Raw genomic sequence first — 26595 nt, forward strand, 5'->3', positions numbered from 1 at the left:
CACTAAAATCAGAAGTGACTCCCTAAAGATATGCAATTCTCTTAGGATCAAGATGAGGGGAAATGGCTCTCGCCAGAGTAGTGAGCCTAGAGAATTTCTCTCAGCAGTTGAGACCAAAACATTGTCGTACTGAGATGGTTCTGAAAGCTGAAGGGTAGAGGAAGAAAGTGGGAACAGGATATGGAGTTATATGGTCCGGGTGGGTTGGTTGGTCCGGGTGTCCCAGGGGTGTTCTCTGAAACGCTCTGCAAGTAGGTGGCCTGTCTCCCCAATAGAGGAGGCCACATTGGGTGCAGAGGATGCAATAGATGTGTGTGGAGGTGCAGGTGAATTTGTGGTGGATATGGAAGTTTCTTTTGGGGCCTTGGAGGGAGGTGAGGGGAGAGGTGTGGGCGCAAGTCTTGCACCTCCTGCAGTTGCAGGGGAAGGTGCTGGGAGTGGAGGTTGGGTTGGTGGGGGGTGTGGATCTGACGAGGGAGTCACGGAGGGAGTGGTCTTTACAGAATGCTGATAGGGGAGGGGAGGGAAATATATCCTTGGTGGTGGGGTCCATTTGGAGGTGGCGGATGATGCGCTGTACATGGAGATTGGTGGAGTGGTAGGTGAGGACCAGTGGGGTTTTGGCCTGGTGGCGGTTGGAGGGGTGGGGCTCAAGGGTGGAGGAGCGGGAAGTGGAAGAGATGCGGTGGAGGGCATCGTCGGGGGGGTGGGGAAATTGCGGTCCTTGGAGGCCATCTGGATTGTACGTCTTTGGAACTGGTCCTCCTGGGAGCAGATGCAGTGGAGACGAAGGAATTGGGAGAATGGGATGGCGTTTTTACAGGGGGCAGGGTGGGAGGAGGTGTAGTCCAGGTAGCGCTGGGAGTCGGTCGATTTGTAGTAGATATCCGTGTTGATTCGGTCGCCTGAGATAGAAATAGAAAGGTCGAGGGAGGGAGGAATCTGAGACTGTCCAGGTGAATTTGAGGTCGGGGGTGGAAGGTGTTGGTGAAGTGGATGAACTGCTCAACCTCCTCGTGGGAGCACGAGGCGGTGCCGATACAGTCATCCATGTAGCGGAGGAAAAGGTGGGGGGTGGGGCCATTGTAGTTGCGGAAGATGGACTGTTCCACATATCCTACGAAGAGGCAGGCATAGCTGGGGCCCATGCGGGTGCCCATGGCTACTCCTTTCGTTTGGAGGAAGTGGGAGGATTGGAAAGAGCAGTTGTTCAGGGTGAGGACCGGTTCAGTCAGAGGGTGTCAGTGGAAGGGTACTGGTTGGTAAGGCGGGAAAGGAAGAAATGTAGGGGAATGGGTCTGGGTGGGTTGTTCTTCGGAGGGTCTGTGTGGACCTGTTGGGCCAAAGGGCCTGTTTCCATACTGTAAGTAATCTAATCTAGGAAAATTGGCTTTATTTAACCCAATGATGCAACTTTCTTTGTGCTGGCCTGTTTTTGTCTTACACCAAGCAGTGCTGTGGGATAGTTGTCTCTCGGGAGGAAGCAACAGAGAATGAGACTAGTTTCACAACCTGCTGTCCTTTAGGAAAAGAGATGGATGGCCTCAAGGACTAGGCATCTCTTTCTGCACCCCAGACAGCAGTGCATGCTGGGTTAGTGAACCCTTTCATCAATGGGTTGGAAGGTTATGGGAATTGGGCAGAAATGAGGTGAATATGTACCCCAAGGCTGCCTTGTTCCTCTATGCTACTCTGCATCCTCCTATTTACTGAGCCCCTGTGCCTTGCTGTTTTTTCTCTTGCCTCAAACACCGGCACATGTTTTAAGAGCAGGAGTGAACCATTTGGTAAGATGATTGCTGATGCAATTGTAGCTTGAACTCATTTCCTCCCTAGTCGTGATACATCTCCCTTGGTATTGGGGGGGGGGAAAAAAACTCTCTCCAAACACTATCTCTTCTCCATCCAACCCTGCACCCCCTCCCCCCCCCCCCCCCCCCCCCCTCCCCCAACCTTGTAAAACTCTTCAATGAACATGCCTCCTCCCTTCCCTGAAGACAGCTCCACAGACTCTGCACCCTCCCAGAGAAAAAGCATTGTTCCTAATCTCCTGAAACTAAAAGTCCCTTGTTTTAATATTGTTCCCTCATTCTTCCCTTTCCCATGAAGGGAAACATCCTTTCAGTGTCATGTTACATCCCCTCAGCATCTTAATGTCTTACAATTACCTCTAATTTTTTTCTAAACTGGAATGAAGACATACTTTGTCTATCCAACCTTTCCTCAAATGTCCTCATTTCAAGAATCCCTTGTGTGAATATTGTATCACTAATTCAATGAAGGGAAAGTTTGCCTGCACCTCACATAAAAAATATTTCCCACAGAGGGTGGGAGTGCATGGGATCACAACAGCTGGTGGAAGTAGGCACGTTAGCAATGTTTAAGGCCATCTTGATAGTCACATGAACAGGAGTCAAACAGGGAGAGAAACCACAAATAGTGGGTCAAAATCAGAATTAGCAATCAGTGCAGTTTGGTTGCCTGTAGGGCCTGTTCCTGTGCTCTATTTTATAAGTTGACTAAAACTGTGCCGAGTAATCTGGATGCAGTCTTTCCAGTGGCCTGTACAACTGTTTACCATATTCTATTCCCTTTTCTAATTAACAGCATTCCATTTATCTTCCAATGTAGTTGGCTCTCAGCAGAGTAGAGAAACAATATAGCACAGAGTATGTGCAGTCCATTGTGACCCTACTGCCCCAAAGCTATCAGGTGCCCTTTTCCAGTCCCATCTTCCTGAACACAGCAGGTAGGGCTACAGCTTACAGCACTGATGGTGAAGATACAGCTACTTTTGTAAAATAGCTTAGAGTCTCTGCTTCTACCAGTAGCTCGGGCAGTGAGCTCCAGCCACCCCCCAGCCTCTGCAGGAAATGTACTTCCTCGTTTCCTCTCTAACCTTTCTGCTGTTTTAGCTTGAATCTATAATCTCTGGTTTTGAAACTCCCTCCTAAAGGAAACCGGTTCCTCCTGTTCGCTGTCTCTACCCCTCACCGTTCTGTGTGCATCAATCTTGTCACATCCTCAGCCTTCTCTAATCCAAGGAAAACTACCCCAACCTCCAATCCCCAATCGTTATGACAATTCTCCATCCCTGGCAATGCTTACTAGCTTACTTAGTATGGAAACAGGCCCTTTGGCTCAACAATTTCACACACACCGGCTGAAGTGTGACCCACCCAGACTCATTTCCCTCTGACTAATGCACCTAAGCCGACAGGCAATTTAGCATGAATAATTCACCTAACCTGCACATCTTTGGACTGTGGGAGGAAACTGGAGCACCTGGAGGAAACCCACACAGACACAGGGAGAATGTGCAAACTCCACAGTTGCCTGAGGCAGGAATTGAACCCAGCTCTCTGGTGCGGAGAGGCAGCAGTGCTAACCACCGTGCCTGGAATGTGGTGACCAGAACTGCATGGAGTACTCCAGGTGTGCCCTCACCACTGCATTACACAGTTCCATCATTATATCCTGACTTTTGTATGCTATCCCTTTTTGCCAGGGAAGGAGAGCATTCCATCTGCCTTCACAACCATATCTACTTGTACTGCTTTAGGGACCTGTGGACTTCCACACCAAGATCTCACTTCATCTACTCTCCATTCCCATTTATTGCTGATTCCCTTTTACTGTTTGCCCTCTTAGTGCATCACCTCCCACTGACAGCATATGAAGCATGTATCAGGACACCAAGCTCCCTCTGAAACTCCGAGTTCTACAACTTCTCTCCATTTAAGTAATCTGCTTTTTTTATTCTTCCTGCTGATGTGAGCAAGTTCACACTTTGCAATATTTCCCTACCCTTCTCCAAATCTCTCAAGATACAGTGACCTTGAAGATATCAATTCATGTGCTGGGCCCCTTCAGACTAAGGGATGGTGATTTTTCTGACTTCTCCAGTTGCTTATCCATCACCATTCTTGACAGGATGTGAAAAAATCTTTGTTCCGCATTCTGCAGAGCAATGTGTGAATACCTCACTGCTGTTAAAGTTCAGAACTGTGCCTGCTATCCTCACTCAATTGAGGGTAATACTGGAGTTGGTAATGCTCAATGATTGGCCTGGATTCTCCAGGAATTGAGAATCACTGTTTTGATCACTTCTGTTTATGATTGTGGGAAAATATGAAGAAATGGTGGATGTGACTACATTTACAACGTTCAAAAGACATTTGGATAAGTACGTGAATAGGCAAGGTTTGGAGTGATATGAGCCAGGAGCAGGCGCTGGGGAAATAGTTTAGTTTGGGATTTTGTTTGACACGCACTGGTGAAAGATCTCTTGCCATGCTCTATGGCTCTGTGACAGAATAAAGGATTATATTGTTTTGTTGCCATTTTCTTGAAAGTATCTCTTGACTAGATGTAAGAATGTTGTGAAGAGGAATAAAGGCTGTTTGGGGAACAAGCATTTAAATAATGAGGCATTTTGCTTCCCAATTGGTGGAGGAATACAGTGTGTCAGAAGGATGCATGTTTTGACCAACAAATGCCAGAAGAGTGGGGGGCAAGTTATGTCATGAAACCTCTCAGAATCTATCTGAGCACGGTTGGAAACCCTCGAGATCCATTAAAATCCTCTGCTGTGCTGATATTGGTCACCTCTCTGAAATTACATTGAAGCAGAGTGATATCCTGGTTTGAAGGGGATTGGGGAGGGTCACTAGGTTACACATTGAGGTTGGACAATTTTGCAGCCACAGCACTCTGATCCCAGTTTTAGGGCCACTAGGATCTGTCCTCTACTCATGAAAACCAGCGGGAGGACCACGCTAAGCAATGGGAGAGGTGGTGCCATATCACTTGCTATTCCACAGAGGGGGGTACATTTCAGTGGTATTATCGCTGGACTGTTAATCCAGTCACCCAAATAATGTCTGGTCACCTGTGTTTAAGTCCCACCATGGCAGACAGTGAAATTGGAAGTCAATACATCTGAAATTCAGAGTCCCATGATGAGCATGAATCCATTGTCAATTGTCGGAAAACCCCATCTAGTTCAATAATGTACCTTAAGGAGGGAAAGTGCCATCCATACCTGGTCTGGCCTAGATGTCACACCAGACCCACAGCAATGTGGTTGAATCATAACTGCCCTCTGGGCAATTAGGGGTGGGCAATAAATGCTGGACACTTTGCTCTCCGCCCAACATCCTTGTGCTGGGCCCACTGTAACATTGCAAAGAATCACAAAGCAAGCTCAAGGCACAACACTTCATTTTCTACTGAGACACTTTACAGTTTCCAGGACTCAATACTGAATTCCACAATATTAGACACCCGTCCTCCATTTCTCATGCAATCTCACCAACCTCCCCTCTCCCTCAAGGCTGTATCTAGTTTATTTCATTTCCAGCTGAGAGGACCCATTTGCTCCCTATCATGCCTTAATTTACACCCAACTCTCTTTCTCTTTCACCACAATTAGTGACCCCCTTGTCTCTTGCAGTGAGTCTCTACACCATTTGCCCCCCTTGCTCCTGTCCCCTCCACCTCGCTTTGTGTGAAAAACATAAAAAGGTATTTTCCAACACAGTTCAGAATGGGTTCTGGGTAATCCAAGATGGAGGATGGGGAAAAATTGAGACTGTAAGAGTTGCTCCTTTTTTGAGGTATTTCATGGGTTGGAGGTGATTTGCTCAAATTCCAGGAGCAGCAATTACTGTTTTATATACTGTTGCATTGTTTTGGAATGCTGGGGAAAAAGATCAAAACAACAGCACTTTTAAAAGGAGGAAGACACGAAAGGCAGTGACCACATGGTCAATGATGGAGAGAGAGAAAGAAACACTGATTACTGACACAGCAGTGAATCTGCACAGTTACTGCCTTTGCTGTTTGAGTTCAAATATCTCTGGACATCGTTGTGCATTGAGGAACAATTTAAAAAACAGGAACATTCACAGCTGACCTTGGATGAACCTGCGTGGGAGAGCTCACAGCACAGGAACAGATAAATGCATAGTTTTTAACATGTAACCTTGCTGTAATTCTACAGTAGTGAATCGATTGGGTTCTTGATTATTGATATCTATCTCTTGATTGAATTTTAAAGATATAAACCATAAGGACTAAATTAGCCTGGAGCACTGTTTTTTGGACCAAAAAAAGGGTGCTATTTTGTTGGTCTGTAGATTGTGAAGGAGAAAAGATGCTTTTAGTAGAGTGATGTGCTCTTCCTGTGGGATGTGGGAGATTAGGTAGTGTTTCCATGTTACTGATCATTATGTCTGCAGAAAGTGTCTTTGGTTGTGAATCCTATCAGATCGCATGGATTGGTTGGAGCAACAGTTAGAGGCAATGAGGAATTTACAGGAACTAGGGGGTATGATGGATGGCAGTTACAGGAAGGGAAAAACAAACACAGATACAGTCAGGTACATGGGTTAACTCCAGGAAAGGTAGAAGGGGTAGGCAGGTGGTGTAGAAGTCTCCTGTGGGTATCCCCATCTCAAATAAGGATGCTGTTTTGGAAAATGTAAGGGGTGATAGACTCTCAGGGGAGTGTAGCACGAACATCCAACTTCCTGGTATCAAGACTGGTTGTAATGTAACGAGGGGTACATTGGCTTCCAAGCGATCGATTGTAGTAGGTGACTCCCTTGTCAGAGGCACAGACAGCAGTGAAAAATCTGAATGGCATGTTGCCTCCCTGGTGTCAGTATCAAGGATATCTCAGAGAGGGTGCAGAGTGTTCTCAAAGGAGAGAGGGACCATTATACACATTGGACCCAACGACATAGGAAAAGGATGTGATTCTGAAGAGAGAATATCGAAAGTTAGGCAGGAATTTAAAAAGGACGTTCACGAGGGGCGTATTATCTGGATTACTCCCGGTGCTACAACCCAGTGAGGGTCGGAATAGGAGGATAAAGCAGATAAATGTGTGGCTGAGGAGATGGTGCAGGAGTAGAAGGGCTAACATTGTGGGATCATTAGAATTTCTTCTGGGATAGAAATGATTTGTACAAGAAGGTTGCATTGCACCTGAATTGGAAGGGGACTAATATACTGGCAGGGAGTTTTTAAACTAGTAAGGTGGGACCCAGGGAAATAGTGAGGAAAGAGATCAATCTAAGACTGATACAGTTGGGTAAAGGAGTGAGTCAAACAGTCGGCAAGCTGGAACAAAGCAGAGAACAGCATATGACTGACAAATTAAACTGCATTCATTTCAATACAAGAGGCTGAACAGGGAAGGCAGATGAACACAGGACATGGTTAGAAACATGAGACTGGGATATCATAGCAATTATAGAAACATGGCTTATGGATGGACAGGACTGGCAGATTAATGTTCCTGGATACAAATGGAAGGATAGAAAGGGAGACAAGAGAGGAGGGGGAAATGGTGATTTTGATAGGGGATAGCATTACTGCTGTATGTATTCCTGGCAATACATCCAGGGAAGTTACTTGGGTGGAACTGAGAAATACAAAATGAATAATAACTCATTGGGATTGTATTATACATCCCCTAATAGCGGGAAGTTGAGAAACAAATTTGTAAGGAGATTTCAGTTATCTGTAAGAATATGGTAGGGGATTTTAACTTTCCAAACATGGATTGGGACTGCCATTGTGGTAAAGTTTTAGATGGAGAGGAATTTGTTCAGTGTGTACAAGAAAATTTTCTGATTCAGTATGTGGATGTACCTACTAGAGAAGGTGCAATACTTGACCTACTCTTGGGAAATAAGGCAGGGCAGGTGACTGAGGTGTCAGTGGGGGAGCACTTTGGGGCCAGTGACCGTAATTCTATTAGTTTTAAAATAGTGATGGAAAAGGATAGACTGGATGTAAAAGTTGAAGTTCTAAATTGGAGGAAGGCAAATGTTGACAGGATTGGGCTACAACTTTCAGAAGTTGATTGGGGCAGGTGTTCGCAGGTAAAGGGATGGTTGGAAAATGGGAAGCCTTCAAAAATGAGATAATGAGAGTCCAGAGACAGTTTTTTCCTGTTGGGTGAAAGGAATGGCGGGTAGGTGTAGGGAATGCCGGATGACGAGAGAAATTGAGAAATTGATGTGGTCGGGTGAAATGGGAAAAGGCTCTTTCACCCAGTCAGTAGTTAGGGGAGGGAATGTACTGTCTGGAAACGTGGGGGAGGCAGATTCAGTTCAGGCATTCAGGAGGGACTTTGGGGGTTATCTGGAAGGAAATAGTGTGTGGGGAGAGGCAGCAGGTTAGTACTGGAGAACAGGGCTGCTGATGGGCTGAATGTCCTCCTCTACACCGTCATAATTCTCTGACTCTTGTTTCCTACTTCCATATCCACGCAGAACCGATTCTGGAACAAAATACAATCTTGGGCTCAGTGGAACGCAGCGTCAGTTGTGAAGATGTAATTGTAGCTGGAATCTCGCCCTAATCCTTAATGAGGATCAGTGACAGTTAAAGCCTCTTCAACACGAGAAACCCGTGGCCAGGAGCTAATTAGCGGCTATAAAGCGGGTTGGTGCTCAGGGGCGGGCACAGATTCAGGCAGCGCGATGGGACATTGGTTGGTTTGGTGTCTGTACCTTTGGGCCGCTCGGCCCTTCCTGGTCTCTGCTGTGTGTCCTCCGGAGCCGGGCTGGAGGCTGCCGTGTGGCCTGGCCACTATCAACAGCACTGAGTGCATCAAGCAGGGCTGCTGCTTTCAGTCCCCGAGTCTCAGTGGGCAATCCTGTTTCTACAACCTGCGAGACAGCCCAGGTAAGCAGCCCAGCCTCCTCCCGGAGCGGAGCCCACCCCGAATGGGGGGGAAGGAAGCATGAGGACCACCCCAGGCTGGCACTGAGGAAATAACCCGGGGCTTGTTGGTGTTTCCTTGTGCAATGGTGAAGGGCTGTTTGTGGGGAGTCAGTGGGAGGGAGGCAAAGGGTCCTGTCCCTGAGGGAATAACCCAGGAACATGATGCTGTCCCTCCCTAGTCGAGTAGGGGCTAATCCCGAGTGAAGCGGCTGGTTGGTTTGATGATGGATAATGCTATCCTGGTCTCATTGAGTTTCTCTCCTTTTGTTAGAAGCCAGTGTTTCATAACCAGCTTTATCAGGGGCTTGAATAAAGGCTTAGCTTGGTATAATATTGCAAAGATTCCCAGAACCCTTGTAATGTTGAGGTGTGTCATTTGCTTTAACTGTTAATGGCTTCAGTTAGAAACTGCACAGCTGAAATGATGCTGCTTGGGATTGTGTTCTGAGTTCTCTTACCAAGGAAAAGCTGGTGTCACCATAGGGAGGTGATTGACCGCTTCTACACACTCGGTAAAAACAATGACTGCAGATGCTGGAAACCAGATTCTGGATTAGTGGTGCTGGAAGAGCACAGCAATTCAGGCAGCATCCGAGGACAGGCAAAATCGACGTTTTGGGCAAAAGCCCTTCATCAGGAATAAAGGCAGAGAGCCTGAAGCATGGAGAGATGAGCTAGAGGAGGGTGGGGGTGGGGGTGGGGAGAGAGTAGCATAGAGTACAATAGGTCAGTGGGGAAGGAGATGAAGGTGATAAGAGCTTCAGGGCTGAGGAAATGACCTGGGAGTTGCAGTGAGAGAGAGACTCCCTGAGATTCTTGTAGAGAGAGGAGGAAAACTTCTTCAAGGCAGGCATCCTTGCAAGAGGATTTGCAGTAGGGTTAAAATCAATGAGGTAAAAACAATGACTGCAGATACTGGAAACCACTGACCTATTGTACCAACAAATATTCTTACAGAGGGTGGTTGGTGCCTGGAACACACTGCCAGCAGAGGTGATTAGATTACTTAGTGTGGAAACAGGCCCTTCGGCCCAACAAGTCCACACCGACCCGCCGAAGCGCAACCCACCCATACTCCTACATTTACCCCTTACCTAACACTATGGGCAATTTAGCATGGCCAATTCACCTAACCTGCACATCTTTGGACTGTGGGAGGAAACCGGAGAACCCGGAGGAAACCCACGCAGACACGGGGAGAATGTGCAAACTCCACACAGTCAGTCGCCTGAGTCGGGAATTGAACCCAGGTCTCTGACGCTGTGAGGCAGCAGTGCTAACCACTGTGCCGCCCACTTTCTCTTTTTTTTATTTTTTGCCGATCCAAGCCCACCGAACCTACACTAGCCCACTATCCTCCATATGCCTATCCAATGCACGTTTAAATGCCCATAATGAAGGAGAGTCCACCACTGCTACTGGCAGGGCATTCCATGAACTCACGACTCACTGAGTAAAGAATCTACCCCTAACATCTGTCCTACACCTACCCCCTCTTAATTTAAAGCTATGCCCCCTTGTAATAGCTGACTCCATACGTGGAAAAAGATTCTCACTGTCGACCCTATCTGAACCCCTAATCATCTTGTACACCTCTATCAAGTCACCCCTAAACCTTCTTTTCTCCAATGAAAACAGCCCCAAGTGCCTCAGCCTTTCCTCATACGATCTTCCTACCATACCAGGCAACATCCTGGTAATCCTCCTCTGCACCCGTTCCAGTGCCTCCACATCCTTCCTATAGTATGGGGACCAAAACTGCACACAATACTCCAGATGCAGCCGCACCAGAGTCTTATACAACTGCAACATGACCTCAGTACTCCGGAACTCAATTCCTCTACCAATAAAAGCCAGTACGCCACATGCCTTCTTCACCGCACTAGTTACCTGGGTGGCAACTTTCAAAGATTTGTGTACATGGACACCAAGATCTTTCTACTCATCCACACTACCAAGTATCTGACCGTTAGCCCAGTACCCCATCTTTTTATTACTCATACCAAAATGAATCACCTCACACTTGGCTACATTGAACTCCATTTGCCACCTTTCTGCCCAGTTCTGCAGCTTATCAATATCCCGCTGTAACCTGCCACATCCTTCCTCACTGTCTACCACTCCTCCGACTTTCGTATCATCCGCAAACTTGCTCACCCAACCTTCTAACCCCTCCTCCAGGTCATTTATAAAAATGACAAACAGCAATGGTCCCAAAACAGATCCTTGCGGAACACCGCTAGTGACAGCACTCCAAGATGAACCTTTGCCATCAACTACTACCCTCTGTCTTCTTCCAGCCAGCCAACTCCTAATCCAAACCTCCAACTCACCCTCAATGCCATACCTCTGTATTTTTTGCAGTAGTCTACCATGGGGAACCTTATCAAACGCCTTACTAAAATCCATATACACCACATCTACTGCTTTCCCCTCGTCCACCTCCTTAGTCACCTTCTCAAAGAATTCAATAAGGTTTGTGAGGCATGACCTGCCCTTCACAAAACCATGCTGACTATCCTTGATCACATTATTCCTATCCAGATGTTCATAAATCCTATCCCTTACAATTCTCTCTAAGATTTTACCCACAACAGAAGTGAGACTCACCGGCCTATAGTTACTAGGGTTATCCCTACTCCCCTTCTTAAACAAGGGAACCCCATTTGCTAGCCTCCAATCTTCTGGCACTACTCCTGTAGACAACGAGGACATAAAAATCAAGGCCAATGGCTCTGCAATCTCCTCCCTTGCTTCCCAGAGAATCCTAGGATAAATGCCATCAGGCCCAGGGGACTTATCTATTTTCACCCTTTCCAGGATTTCCAACACCTCTTCTCTACATACCTCAAAGCCATCCATTCTAATTAATTGTGACTCGGTACTCACATCGACAACAATGTCCTGTTCCTGAGTGAATACTGACGAAAAGTATTCATTCAGTGTCTCCCCAATCTCTTCAGCCTCCACACGCAACTTCCCACTACTATCCTTGACTGGACCTATTCCTACCCTAGTCATTCTTTTATTCCTGACATACCTATAGAAAGCCTTAGGGTTTTCCCTAATCCTACCAACTAAGGACCTTTCATGTCCCCTTCTTGCTGCTCTTAGCTCTCTTCAGATCCTTCCTGGCTACCTTATAACTCTCAATCGCCCCAATTGAACCTTCACGCCTCATCTTTACATAGGCCGCCCTCTTCCATTTAACAAGGGATTCCAATTCCTTATTAAACCACGGCTCCCTCACACTACCCTTTCCTCCCTGCCTGACGGGTACATACTTATCAAGGACACTCAATAGTTGCTCCTTGAACAAGCTCCACATATCAATTACACCCTTGCCTTGAAGCTTACTTTTCCAGGCCACACATCCTAAGTCATGCCTCACCGCATCATAATTTCCCTGCCCCCAGCTATAACTCTTGCCCTGTAGTGCACTCTTATCCCTCTCCATCACTAGAGTAAAAGTCACCGAATTGTGGTCACTGTCCCCAAAGTGCTCACCTACCTCTAATTCTAACACCTGGCCTGGTTCATTACCCAGAACCAAATCCAGTATGGCCTCACCTCTTGTTGGCCTATCTACATATTGTGTCAGGAAACCCTCCTGCACACATTGGACAAACACTGACCCATCTAACGAACTTGAGCTATAGCTTTCCCAATCAATATCAGGAAAGTTAAAGTCCCCCATAAGAACCACCCTATTACTTTCACTCTTCTCTTGAATCATCCTCGCAATCCTTTCTTCTACATTTCTAGGACTTAGGGGGCCTGTAAAAAAAACTCCTAACAGGGTGAGCTCACCTTTCCTATTCCTAACCTCAGCCCAAACTACCTCAGATGGCGAGTCTTCATCCATCGTCCTTTCCACAGCTGTAATACTATCTTTGACAAGCAATGCCACACCTCCCCCTCTTTTGCCCCCACCTCTGACCCTACTAAAACATTTAAACCCTGGAATTTGCAACAGCCAATCCTGTCCCTGTTCTACCCATGTCTCCGTAATAGCCACAACATCGAAGTCCCAGGTACCAACCCACGCTGCAAGTTCACCTACCTTATTTCGTATACTTCTTGCATTGAAGTATACACACTTCAAGCCACTTCCCTGTTTACAGGCACCCTCCTTTGAAAATGATGCCATGTTCCTAACCTCCCTACACTCCAGGTCCTGCACCCTAAAGCTACAGTCTGGGTTCCCATGCCCCTGCAGAGTTAGTTTAAACCACCCCCCCCCCTCCCCCCCAAGAGCACTAGCAAACCTCCCACCAAGGATACTGGTGCCCCTCAGGTTCAGGTGCAGACCATCCTGTTTATAGAGGTCCCACCTTCCCCAGAAAGAGGCCCAGTTATCCAGATACCGGAATCCCTCCCTCCTGCACCATCCCTGTAGCCACGCATTTAACTGTTCTCTCTCCCTATTCCTCGACTCTCTATCACGTGGCACGGGTAACAAACCAGAGACAACAACTCTGTTCGTTCTAACTCTGAGCTTCCAACCTAGCTCCCTGAAAGCCTGTCTAACATCCTCAGCGCTCCTCCTACCTATGTCATTGGTGCCAATGTGGACCACGACTTCGGGCTGCTCCCCCTCCCCCTTAAGGACCCGGAAAACACGATCAGAGATGTCACGTACCCTTGCACATGGGAGGCAACATACCAAACGTGAGTCTCTCTCGTTCCCACAAAACCGCCTATCTGTGCCCCGAACTATTGAGTCCCCAATTACTATTGCTCTACTCTTCTCCACCCTTCCCTTCTGAGTAACGGGGACAGGCTCCGTGCCAGAGGCCTGAGCCCTGTTACTTACCCCTGGTAAGTCGTCCCCCCCACAAGTATCCAAAACGGTATACTTGTTCTTGAGGGGAATGGCCGTAGGGGGTCCCTGCACTGGCTGCTTCCTCCCAGTCCCCCTCACTGTCACCCATCTAGCTGCCATCTTTGGAGTTACTACTTCCCTAAAGCTCCGATCTATGACCCCCTCTGCCTCCCGAATGATCCTAAGTTCATCCAGCTCCAGTTCCCTAACGCGGTCTTGGAGGAGCTGGAGATGGGTGGTAGAGGCAGGCACAGTAGATTCACTTAAGGTGCCTGGATAGATGCATGAGTAGGTGGGGAGCAGAGGGATATCAATGCCGAGGAATTGGGTGACAGGCTGAGACAGTGGATTTGGATTGGCTCAGGCTTGGAGGGCCAAAGGGCCTGTTCCTGGACTGTATATGTTTTGTTCACCAATCCAGTGCACCCTTTCCACTGACCAATCACAACCCCCCAACCACAATCCCACCCTCTATATTTAAGCTTCCTTTCCCTTCCTAGCCTTGTAGAAGGGTCTTTACCCAAATTAACTTCCCTGCTCCTCCAAAACTGCCTGACCTGTCTTCAAGGTCCACGTTTTATTGACTCTATTTCCCCCACACCCTCTTTGGGAGCAGAGGGTGATGGGAAAGGTTGGTAGCTTGGATGACTGATGACCAGGCTTATCCTATGCTAATGCACAGGACAGTGTAATGTGCCCATATAACTGACATTCAAGCACCTGCCTTTTCATTTACCTTTCCACAGTAACTTTTATTTTGAACATGTCTGCTTTACTTTGACTTTCAAGTTTGGAATTCCCATAACATTCTATTGTTTTTGGGGGCTTTTAATACTCCACTTAGGATCCATTACTGTGTTAATAGAAGCACTTAGTATTCTTTGACAGAGTGCCCCCACCAGCCTGCCCACTTTATTGGGTAGTCACATGGCTTCTAGAGTATCTTGTAGGATATTGTATTCACTTTCAAACATCAGATGTGTCTTAATTGTTGACCACCGACAAATAACCCATACTCCAAGTAGTGAAACTGTTGAATCTGTGAATGATTTTTGGGGCTTTGAGACTCATCCCTCTCAATGATTTGGAGGTCATCACCCCAATATGGAAACTGAACTTTTTCTCCCTCTCCCTGCAGTGTGCACAGCAGATGGTCAGTTCATTGTAGCAATCACCAGGAACCTGACCCGTCCTGCCCTCAACCTGTCATCTCTGTACGTGAAAGATGGACATGAAGCTGAGTGCGGGCCTAAGCTCATCACAGCGGAACTTGTAGCCTTCCACTTCCCAATTACCTCTTGTGGCTCGACCCAGCGGGTGAGTATTGGAGGCTCCAGCATTCTGTCCCTTGAATGGGCCAGCTCCCTATTAAACAGTGTCTTCCCTTGCAGGAGGAGAATGGGAGCTTTGTGTATAAAACGGATGTCTTGGGGAAGAGGATGATTCAGACGGGGCCACTGGGCTCAATAACCCGGGACAGCACCTTCAGGTGAGAGGGCAGTGGGATTTGTTGGTACAGAGAGGGAAGTGTTACTGACTGCAACTCCACCACCTATTTCTGTCTCTCGACAGCCTGCACATCCAGTGCAAGTACAAGGGGGAGCATGAGGCAGGCTTACAAATCAATGTCTCAGTTTACACCCTCCCTCCACCACTAGCTGCTTCTGAAGATGGGATCCTGAGGCTGGAGCTGCGAATAGCAACAGGTAGTGCTGCCCTGGTAATAGGAGCACTGGGAATTATATCCCTTCAGGGGAGTGACCGTTTTGGTTTGTTCTCTTCTTTTATTTTTGTCTGTTAGATGGCAGCTACAGCTGGTGGTACAAGGACAGTGACTACCCCATTCAGAGAATCCTTCAGGAGTCGGTGTTTGTTGAGGTTCGTGTGAAGGATCGCACTGACCCAATGATAGTCCTGAGATTGCGTGACTGCTGGGCAACTCCTGTGCCAGCCCCTGACCATGAGGTGCAGTGGAGTCTCCTGGTGGATGGGTAAGGACTCAATGGAAAGGCTGGATTTGGACAGAGTATGGAGTGAAGACTACATTCTTGCTGTAGTGTCACTGTAAAAGGTGTACATGAGCCACAAGTTGTGCCTGCTGTGCCACTTTCTTCAATCATGGTTGATTTGTTACTTCAACTTGCTATTCTATCTACTGTCAGATCTGAATTCTCTTTAATCAAATCTCTGCCTTAATGTTGTCAAGGCTTTTCTCAAGATTGATTAATGAACCTCATTCCCCATTTTGAATAGAAAACACCAAATTAAGCTTTCCATTTTAGACACTAGCAACATTTTTCAGTTTCTACTTTGTGAAGTTCATTCTCGATCAAATCAATTGTCCTTCCAATGACTGAAGATCCCACCATTTCTACAATGTATTACTGATGGTCAGCTGACCAAACATTCACCTAGGCTAATGTCCCCACACCATAAATTGCCTGTTGCTGATGCTTTGTGAAATAGTTTCTCGAAATCCCTCTGGGCAACCAATGGTTACCCTTCAGTGCTACATAAGCTTCTTCCAAATACCACTTCCTCAATTGCAGGGCTTGTAATTAATGTCTCTACCCATCTTTTTGGTTCATTCTGTCAGAACGAATTGGCCTGCCAGTTCAATGTGTTGGGATTATCTCATTAAACCAAGCACAGTAGACCTAAAGACCAGGTCCATTATTACCTGTAGAAGATGGGCTTTTGATTTCCCTCTCTTGGCAGCTGCCTTCCTGGCAACTGCAACTCTTGCTTGCTACCTGATTTTATTTGTGATTTGGAGATGCCGGTGTTGGACCGGGGTGTACAAAGTTAATCTCTCTCCACCAGGTTATAGTCCAACAGGTTTAATTGGAAGCACACTCACTTTTGGAGCAACGCTCCTTCACTATCACCTGATGAAGGAGCGTCGCTCCGAAAGCTAGTGTGCTTCCAATTAAACCTGTTGGACTATAACCTGGTGTTGTGATTTTTGATTTTATTTGCAATCTGTTTCTGGTTTGGCTTGGAACACTTGGTCACCTGACCTTCTGTTTCAGGTGTCCCTATGAAGGTGATGACTATCTGACCCTCCTACACCCAGTAGGTGTCTCTTCTGGCCTGCAGTTCCCAACCCATCACAAGCGGTTTGAAGTGAAGACGTTTGTTTTCTTGGATGGAGTGTCTGAGCAGCCCCTCTCTGGACAGGTAACCAAACAGAAGGAATGAGGCCAAGCTCATGAAATCCTCTTGTCGTCTCTGTACTATAACCTGGGCTATTGATCTATGGGAAGCTCCCCTAAAGTCTCTCCTTCTTTCTAGGTTTACTTGCACTGCAGTGCTGAGGTTTGCTCTCCATCTGGTCAGGATGACTGTACAACCAGATGTGGTCCAAGTGAGTTTGTTTATGCTCTCAAGCTGAGATCAACTCCTCCATTCCTGATATGAATATCCCCTCAATCCAATTACCAAGGATAGAGCATCCTGGCTGTAGTGTCAACATGGATTCTAATCATCTCCTGTCCCTCTCCAACAGGGACACGCAGGAGTGCTCTCCTCCATGAGGGGACCTTGGTAAGTGCTCCTGGTCCAGTTGTTCTCCTGGAAGTTGAGAACAGCCAGTCTAAGCAGCTGCTTAATGAGAATGGTAAGTGATGTTCCTTGTTTAGTTCACCTGAGCATCTTTTCCAATGTCTGAACTCCCTTCCTCCTTCCCCATAGGTGCTGCCAGATCTCCTGTTTTGATTGGAGTAGCTGTTGGGTTTCTGGTGTTCCTGTTGATGCTGGTGGCTGCAGTGTACAGAATGAAGAACCTAGCCCAGTCTGTCCCCATGTCACGAGATTGACCTGTAGACATTGAATACAAATAAACCAGACAGAAACCTGGAAAATATTCAGCCTGGAGTCTGGTTACTAATGTGCCACACGGGTCTGTTTTAGGACCACTGCTGTTTGTCATTTTTATAAATGACTTGGACGCAAGCATAGGTGGATGGGTTAGTAAATTTGCAGATGATGCTAAAGTTGGAGTGGTGGACAGTGTGGAAGAATGCTACAGGTTGCACAATGACTTGGATAGACTGCAGAATTGGGTTGAGAGGTGGCAAATGGACTTCAATGCAGCTAAATGTGAGGTGATGCACTTTGGGAAGAATACCAGGAAGGCAGAGTACTGGGTCAATGGAAAGATTCTTGGTAGCGTGGATGTGCAGAGGGATCTCTAAGTCCATGTACATCCCTGAAAGTTGCCACCCAAGTGGATAGTGCTGTTAAGGCATACAGTTAGGTTTCATTCAGAGGGTTTCAGTTTTGGAGCAGCAATATCATGCTGCTATTATACAAAACACTGGTGCAGCCACACTTGGAATATCGTGTACAGTTCTGGTCCCCATACTTCAGGAAGGATGTGGAAGCCTTGGAAAAGGTGTAGAGGAGACTTACCAAGATGTTGCCTGGTTTGGAGGGAAGGGTCTTGTGAGGGAGGCTGAGACTAACTTTTCATTGGAAAGAAGGTGGCTAAGGTGGGATTTGATAGACCTACAAGATGATCAGAGGATTAGATAGGGTAGACAGTGAAAGTCGACATTTTTTTTTCTTGGATGATATCAGCATTTACAAGGGGTATAACTAGAAATTGAGGGGTGATTGATAGATTTAAGAAAGATGTCAGAGGTAGGTTCTTTACTCAGTGGTACAAGTGTGGAATGCCCTACCTGCTAATGTAATCAACTCTACCACATTAGGGAGATTTAAACAATCCTTAGATAAGCACATGGAGGATTTTGGGATCATGTAGGGGGACAAGCTGAATAGCTCACAGGTCAGCACAACATTGAGGGCTGAAGGGCCTGTTCTGCACTGTATTGTTCTATCTATGATGTGTGTCTCAAACTAAGCTACACAGTCTTGTTGGAAGTGAGCTTGAATTGTTTCAGTATTTATGGAAGGGACAGCAATTAGTTGTCAGACCAAATGGTGCATGGCTTGGTGTTACCCAAATGGAATTCCCAGCCTTGACATGTTGTAGCAATGGTGACATCCTTGAATGTTTCTGATATTTGACTCTAATGCTACAGCATAAGATGGCTCCAAGTTCAAGGTTGTTACCCCCTCCAGTTCTTCTCTTTAGCTAAGAATTGCATGGTTTCATGCAACAGGTTTATTTGAAAGTTGAATCTCTGAGCACTTTTTTTTTCTTTCAGATGGCCACATGACTAGTACTGTGCTCCAAACATCTGCATCTCTGCGCTTATCTAGTTTTGTTATACTCTGGCATGTGGGGTTCCTCACTTTGAGATCAAGATGAAGGGGCATTTGATTATGAATCTCTCTGCACCCCACACTGCAGGATAGTGAACCTGTCCATTAATGGGTGGGAGGGTTAACTCCATTTTCCTGCCAAGATAGGACCAGTTTGGTTGCAGGTTAGTATAAAGAAGGCTCAGAACTGAATTGCCAACTCCTGCTCCAAGACTTTGGACCTGATACCAAGATGGAGGAAGAGCAGAGATGCTGCAATACCCAGTCTCTGTATAGAGACAAGAGTGCAAGTGCACCGTCCATCTCCCTACTCCAAGAAATCAATTTAAAATGGCTTGACATAAATGACACAATGATTAAATTGACAAGAACAAATTGCACATGATCTGTGCCTTGTAACCAGCTTCAGGGATGAAGTGAACATCTATAACAAAGCTGCCTTGTTCCTCTTCACTAGTCAGTGTCTTCCAATTTACTGTGTGCTTTTTCTGCCTCAAACCCAAATATGGGGACACATTAATTTAGGATCAGGAGTAACCCATTAGGCTGAGCCTGTTCTGCCATTTGGTAAGATGGTTGCTGATCTAACTCCAGTTTCCTCCCCAGCCCTGATGCCCTGTGCCTTAATTGTTTTGTAAGAAAAATTACACTCCTTCCACTTTATAACTATAATGACTCCCTCCTCCCCTCCCTAAGATAATTCCACACTGTCCATCCTCCAATAGAAAACCATTGTTCCCCATCTCCTTCTTAAACTAGAAGGACCCTTATTTTAATACTGTCACCTCATTCTAATCTTTCCTATGAAAGGAAACCTCCTTTCTGGCTGCTCTGTCCAGACCCCTCAGGATCTTATGATCACCTCTAATTAACTTGAATGAAGAAATGTTTAACCTGTCCAACCTTTCCTCATCAAATAATATCCTCACTCCATTGAGTGAACATTCTCTAAACTGTTTCTACTATTGTATAACTTCATCAATAAGATGAGGGTGGGGAGATTTTCCAGAGGGTGGTGTGTTCCTGGAACACCCGACTAGTGGTGGTGTTGGCCATCTTGATAGTCACATGAACAGTGAGAAACCACAAATCAGTACCAGCTTGGTGGGCTGACAGGCCTGTTCCTGTGCTGTATTGTATAAGTTGACTAAAACTGCACAGAAATCTGGATGCAGTTTCTCCAGTGCCCTATGCAAATATTTCCATATTCCATTCCCTTTCTAACAGTAGCAGTCCATTTATCTTCCAATGTAGTCTCTCTGCTGAGAGCCATAGAAACAATATAGAACAATACAGCACAGAAGGGTATGTGCAGTTCATTGAGACCCTACTGACCCAAAGACACCAGGTGCCCTTTTCCTGTCCCATCTTCCTGAACACAGCAGGTAGGGCTGCAGCTTACAGCACTGGTGAAGATACAGCTACTTTGTAAAATAGCTTAGAGTCTCTGCCTCCACTAGTAACTCTGGCAGTGAGCTCCAGCCATCCACCACCATCTGCAGAAAATGTACCTCATGTCCCCTCACTTTTCTGCTTAGCTTGAATCTATAATCCCTGGTTTTGGAACTCACTGCCAATGGAAACAGACTCCTCCTGTTCACTCTGTCTCTACCCCTCAATTTTGTATGCATCAATCTTGTCACATCCTCAGCCTTCTCTATTGCAAGGAAAACAACCCCCAACCTCTCCAATCTCCTATTGTCATGACAATTCTCCAGCCCTGGCAATGTTCTCGTAAATCCTTCTCCCCTCTCCCTGGAGCAATTAGATCTTTCCTGGAATGTGGTGACCAGAACTGCAGAGTACTCCAGGTGTGGCCTCGCCACTGTCTTACACAGTTTCATCATTATATCCTGACTTTTGTGTTCTATCTCTTCACCAATGAAGGAGAGCATTCCATCTACTGCCTTCACAACCATACCTACTTGTACTGCTACCTTTAGGACCTGTGCACCTGCATACCAAGATCTCTCACTTCATCTACCCCTCTCACTGTATTCTCATTTATTGTTGATTCCCTTTTACTGTTTGCCCTCTTATGGTGCATCACCTTGCACTGATCACACTAACCTGCCCAATAACCTCTTGTGATGTATGTACCAGAACACCCATCTCCCTTTGAACCTTAGTTCTGCAATTTCTGTTCATTTTAAGTCAACTTTTTAAAAAAATCCTTCTGCTGAAGTGAACGAGTTCACATTTTGGTTAATCTCAGAAGTTAGTCCAAATGCATTCTAAGGACTCCCAACTTAGCTTACTTTTGCCCAGTACACCACAGACAGGCTCTTTGGTTCATGCTGACCAAAATGTCCATCCACACTAACCCAACTTCCCTGCATTTGGCCCATATCCTTCTAAACCTTTTCCTATCAAGTTTTTTTCCCATATGCCTTTTAAATGTTAATGTACCCACCTCAACCACTTCCATTGGCAGCTCATTCATGTGTACTAATTATTTTAAATAATGCCCCTTGGGTTCCCTTTATTCTTTCCCCTCTAACCTTAAACTGATGGCCTTGCTTTCCTAAACCGAGGGGGGAAAAAAAGACTCCGTGCATTCACCCTAGCTGGGCCTCTCTTATTTTTATACACCTCCACGATCCTTACTCCGTCACCTACTCTAAAGCTTGTCCAACTCTCTCTACCTTAGACCCTTGAGACATGGCAACATCCTTGTAAATTTATTCAGCACTTCTTTTTTCTTCAATTTAATAACATCCTTTCTATAGCAAAGTGACCAAAACTGAACATACTCCAAGTGCAGCCTCACCAACAACCTGTACAACTACAGCATAACTTCCCAACTTCTGTACTCAATGCACTGACTGATTAAAGCCAGTGTTCCAAAAGCCACCTTCCCTGTCTACCTGTGACTCTACTTTTAGAACTGTGCACCTGAATGCCATGGTCTCTCAGATCCACTACACTCAAGGCCCTACCATTCATCAGGAAACTCCCAACATGATTTGACTTTTCAAAATACAAGACCGTACCCTTATCCATATTAAACACCATAGTCATTTCTTGGCCCACTTCCCCAGCTGATCAAGGTCCTGTTGCAATTGTTTTGGTAGCCTACCTCTGTCTGTGGCAGAGACTCCCAGATGTTATGTTCCCTCCCAGGTGCTCAGGTCGGGGATGTCACTGAACGGCTGCAGAGCATTCTAAAAGGGAGGGTGAACAGCAAGCGGTCATGGCGCATATCAGCACCAATGATTTAAGTTTTTTAAAAAAGTTCCTGAAAGCAGAATTCAGGGAGCTAGGAGAGAAGCTAGAGAAGGACCCCAAGGGTAGTGATCTCAGAATTGTTACCAGTGCCATGTGCTAGTCAGGGCAGAAACAAGAGAATAGGTAGGATGAACACCTGGCTTGATGGATGGTGTAGGAGGGAGGGGTTCAGATTTGTGGGACATTGAGACCAATTCTGGGGAAGGTGGGACTATTACAAATTGGATGGTCTACATCTGAACCAGACTGGAACTAATGTCCTTGGGGGAGTTTTTGCTACTGTTGTTTGGGAGGATTTAAACTAATGTGGCAGGGGGCTTTGAACCAGAAGAGAAAACTAATAGACAGTGAGGTGGAAACTAGAGACTGTAACAAACAGGATCATGGAGTTAGCATTACCAAGGAGAAAAGTCGGTGAGAGCAGATGAAAGTAAAGGAACTAATGGTCTGAAGTGCATATACTTCAATGCAAGGAGCATAGTGGGTAAGGCAGATGAACTTGGGGCTTGGATTGGTGCCTGCGCATGATATTGCGATCACAGAGACTTGGTTGAAGGAAGGGCATGATTGGCAACTAAATGTTCCAGGATATAGATGTTTTGGACAGGGATGGAAGTAGCAGTTGGGGGAGGAGATGCATTGCTGGTCAAGGATGACATAATGACTGTGTTAAAGGAGGACACTATGGAGGGCTTGAGGAGTGAGGCATTTTGGTAGAGCTGAGAAACTGTTACATTGTTGGGGCTGTACTACAGGCCTCCCAACAGTGAGCGTGAGGTAGAAGAACAAATATCTAAACAGATTATGGAAAGATGTAGAGGCAACAGGGTGTGGTGATGGGAGATAGATTTTTCCCAACCTTGATTAGGATACACTTATTGTCAGAAGTCTAGATGGGGCAGAATTTGTCAGGAACATCCAAGAAGGTTTTCTAGAGTAGTAGGTCAATAGTCCAATTAGGGAAAGGGCCATATTGGACCTGGTTTTGGGGAATGAGACAGGCCAGGTGATAGAAATCCTCCATTGCAACTTCTTTGGGAATAGTGACCACAATTCTCTATTTTAGAATACTCGTACACATCGATGCATGGCCTTAAAGGAAGCATACTAAACTGGACCAAGGCTGATTATATTAAAATTCGGCAGGAGGTGGGAAATGTGGAAGGGAAGTCCACATTTGATATGTGGAAGGCTTTCAAAGATGGGACATGCCTATCCTGCACTCTTTGAAAACAAGGGATAGGAAAGGCAAGATTAGTGTACTGTGGATGACTGGAGAAATTGTTTGACTAGCCAAGAGGAAAAGGGAAGCGTACATAAGGTCCAGGCAGCTAAGAACAGAACTGGCCTTGGAGGAATATCGGGAGAATAGGACCAATCTTAAACAAGGAATCAAGTGGGCTGAAAGGAGTCATGAAATAACTTTAGTGAGCAGAATTAAGGAGAATCCCAAGGCCTTTTATTCATAAGAGGGTAACTAGAGAAAGGATTGGTCCACTAAAGGATATGGAAGGTTGCGTTGAAACTGAGAATGGGTGAGATTCTCAATGATTACTTTGCATCAGTGTTCACTGAGGAAAGGGACATGGTGAATGTTGACATTTGAGGTAGAAGTTGGTTTACTCTGGCTCACATTGACAAAAGGAGGGAGGATGTGTTGGGTAGTATAAAGGATATTAAGGTGGACAAATCCCCAAAAATCAATGGGATCTATCCCAGGTTGCTGAGGGAGACAAGCGAGGAAATAGCTAGGGCCCTGACATATCTTTGGAGCATCCTTAAACACAGGTGAAGTGCTGGAGGACTGGAATGTTGCTAATGTTGTCCCCCCTGTTCAAGAAGGGATATTCTGGGTAATTACAGACCAGTGAGCCTGACGTCGGTGGTGGGAAAGCTGCTGGAGAAGATACTGAGGCATAGAATCTATATATTTGGCAGAGAATGGGCTTATCAGTGATAGGCAACATGGTTTTGTGTGAGGGAGGTTGTGCCTTACCAACTTAATAGACTTCTTTGAGGAAGTGATGAAGCTGATAGATGAAGGAAGGGCAGTAGATGTCATATACATGGACTTTATTTAGTAAGGCCTTTGATAAGGTTCCCCATGGTAGACTAGTAGAGAAAGTGAAGTCACATGGTGTGCAGGGTGTTGTAGTTAGGTGGATAAAGAACTGGTTGAGCAACAGGAGACAGTAGTTGAAGGGAGTTTCTCAAAATGGAGATAGGTAACCAGTGGTGTTCCACAGGAATCCGTGTTTGGGCCACCGTTTGTGACATTCATAAATGATTTGGAAGAGGGCATTAGTGGTTTAAGCAGTAAGTTTGCAGATGACAAAGATTAGAGTAGCAGAACGCATAGGGACTGTCAAAGAATACAGGAAAGTTGGGCAGAGAAGTGGCAGATGGAGTTCAATCCAGGCAAATGTGAGGTGATGCATTTTGGAAGGTCTAATTCTAAAGCGAATTATACAGTAAACTGAAGAGTCTTGGGAAAAGTTAATGAGCAGAGAGATCTGGGAGTTCAGGTCCATGTACATTCTTAACCATCTTTAGTTACACTCTCCTCCAATCATTCTGCCAGCAAACAATAGTAATGTTTTCATATGTCTCAAGACATTCCTAAGACTGAGTGTCAGTCAGCTTTCCCTATGTCAACTCTAAGCATGCTTCTGGGCTAAATACAAGCTTGATCTCTTGTTTTGTGATATTCACATCAGTGAATTTATTTGTCTTTGGATAGATTAGTCGCAATTTGTAAATCACACTTAAACCGGAAAGGGCTAAGGATGATGTATCATTGAAAGAATAAATAAACCCTCTTCAGAGTGTTGAGAAATCACTCACTGGCGTTCCTTGTTTGGATAAATACTACATTCACTGAAATGAAGAATGGAAGGTGATTAATGTTTTTGTGGTAAACTTAAAGGATGTGTGGAAAGGTTGTTTCTCCTGGAGAATCTAGAGCCAGAAGGCACAATCTCAGAATAAGACATATTGAAGAAAGATGGCAGAGGAATTTCTTCCCAACCTCAACAGTAATTGGTAGTGTTGTTGCATAAAAGGGAGACAGACCTTTAATCTGTAAGTGATGGAGAAAGGCAGGAAAATGGTGTTGGGAATTCAGATTAGCCATAATCTGACTCTGTTCCATGATTCAATGAACTAAAGAGCCTAATTTACACCCTTGGATGTTATGGTCTTCATGTTTGAGATAAAGGGATCTCTTGTGGAATGGCGTTAGACTCAACAGTAACACCATAACAGACGGAGAAATATCAGGGATAAACTCTCAAATGAAAATTCAAAAGCCAAAATATCATCCTGAAAGGCAGAGTCTTGATTAGAATAACAAATCATGTTTCCAGTGTGGCTATAGTCATTCAAAGGATAAAACAAGCTGTGGAAATGAGATTAGTAGTCTTGAATTATCCAGGAAATAACTTACAGATCCCTCCCAAAAACAGTTGATAGTCTTCTGAATCTACTTGGCCCATGAGGTTTGTGCCATCATTTGATTGCAGCTAATGTTTCTATCCCATTTTCCTGCCTTCTCCCTGCAATCTTGTCGATCTGTCTTAAATAAGCTTAATGACTTGGCCTCCACAGCCCTCTGAAGCAATGGGTTTCACAGATAAACCACCCTCAGGTGGGAGAATATCCTCCTCATCTCAGTTCTAAGAAATGGGTCATCCCTTCCCTGAGACAGAGGCGGTGCTGATCTCCGGTCCTAGTCTATCCTATTAGTCAAAACATCTCCCCTGCTCATTATTTCTGTAAATTTCAATGAGATGATGTTTCTTCCTCCAACTTATCCTTCTAAATTCCAACTTCTGTTGATAAGGACTTCCATTGGTATAGGAACCATTAGAATTTCACAAATGTTAAAAATGACCTCTGAAAATATTTTTAAAACAGCAGGTATGGTGGTTTAGTGTCAAGGATGGCTTAGGTAGTTAATTAGTTTAAAAAAAAAAACAAATTCTATTAGATGTTGCTCCATGGTCTGTGTGGAGGATTATTTATTCTCCTTCTCAACCTCTCCTCTCTGGGAGGTGTGGTGATCCTCAGGTTAAATCATTAGCAGGCCATATCTCACAGAGAGTAGCCTTGTGTGCAAAGACTTGGGAACTTTATCTACTGCTCAATAACTTTTGTACACTCACATTAATAATTCATCAGGAAACAAGTCTTAAAAACCAATCTCTGAAAAGATGACAAAAGTTACAAATCAAGACCGAGGCATCAAAAAGATGCATTGACATGGTTTTGTTTCACATTACAGTATGCTCAATGGCTGATCAATTTCAATGCAACTCACAAATGCAGGAAACAAGGCAGTAAATTACTTAAAATTCAGCTAATAGCTGGATAATTTATAGCATAAAGTACAGATGAAGGGATGAATTTTTGCAAGATACTAGGATCACCCCCTGCTCTTTAGCTAAAGATCTCATCCAAACACAAAACTATAAAGTGAAGCACCCCTGTTCACTTGGTTATGAGTACCTCATTTATAAAAATGAGTATGGTAGGACATCGAAGACACTATAAATCATTACTGTCTAAAA

The 26595-nt window shown here is 45.4% G+C and overlaps 1 protein-coding gene across 1 annotated transcript; it reads left to right on the plus strand.

The window, feature by feature from the left end:
- The first annotated feature begins 14919 nt into the window (after positions 1 to 14919).
- On the plus strand, positions 14920 to 17385 carry LOC122545365 (zona pellucida sperm-binding protein 4-like). The gene is made up of 7 exons (XM_087975963.1): positions 14920 to 15056; positions 15140 to 15273; positions 15369 to 15558; positions 16600 to 16747; positions 16862 to 16934; positions 17076 to 17186; positions 17261 to 17385. The coding sequence occupies exons 1-7, from the start codon at positions 14920 to 14922 to the stop codon at positions 17383 to 17385; spliced, it is 918 nt and encodes a 305-aa protein (XP_087832089.1).
- The last annotated feature ends 9210 nt before the right edge of the window (positions 17386 to 26595 follow it).

Source organism: Chiloscyllium plagiosum, unplaced genomic scaffold (genome assembly GCF_037043375.1).
Source record: "Chiloscyllium plagiosum isolate Xiang-an unplaced genomic scaffold, Cpla_swu_hap1 HiC_scaffold_28, whole genome shotgun sequence".
Lineage (NCBI taxonomy): Eukaryota > Metazoa > Chordata > Chondrichthyes > Orectolobiformes > Hemiscylliidae > Chiloscyllium > Chiloscyllium plagiosum.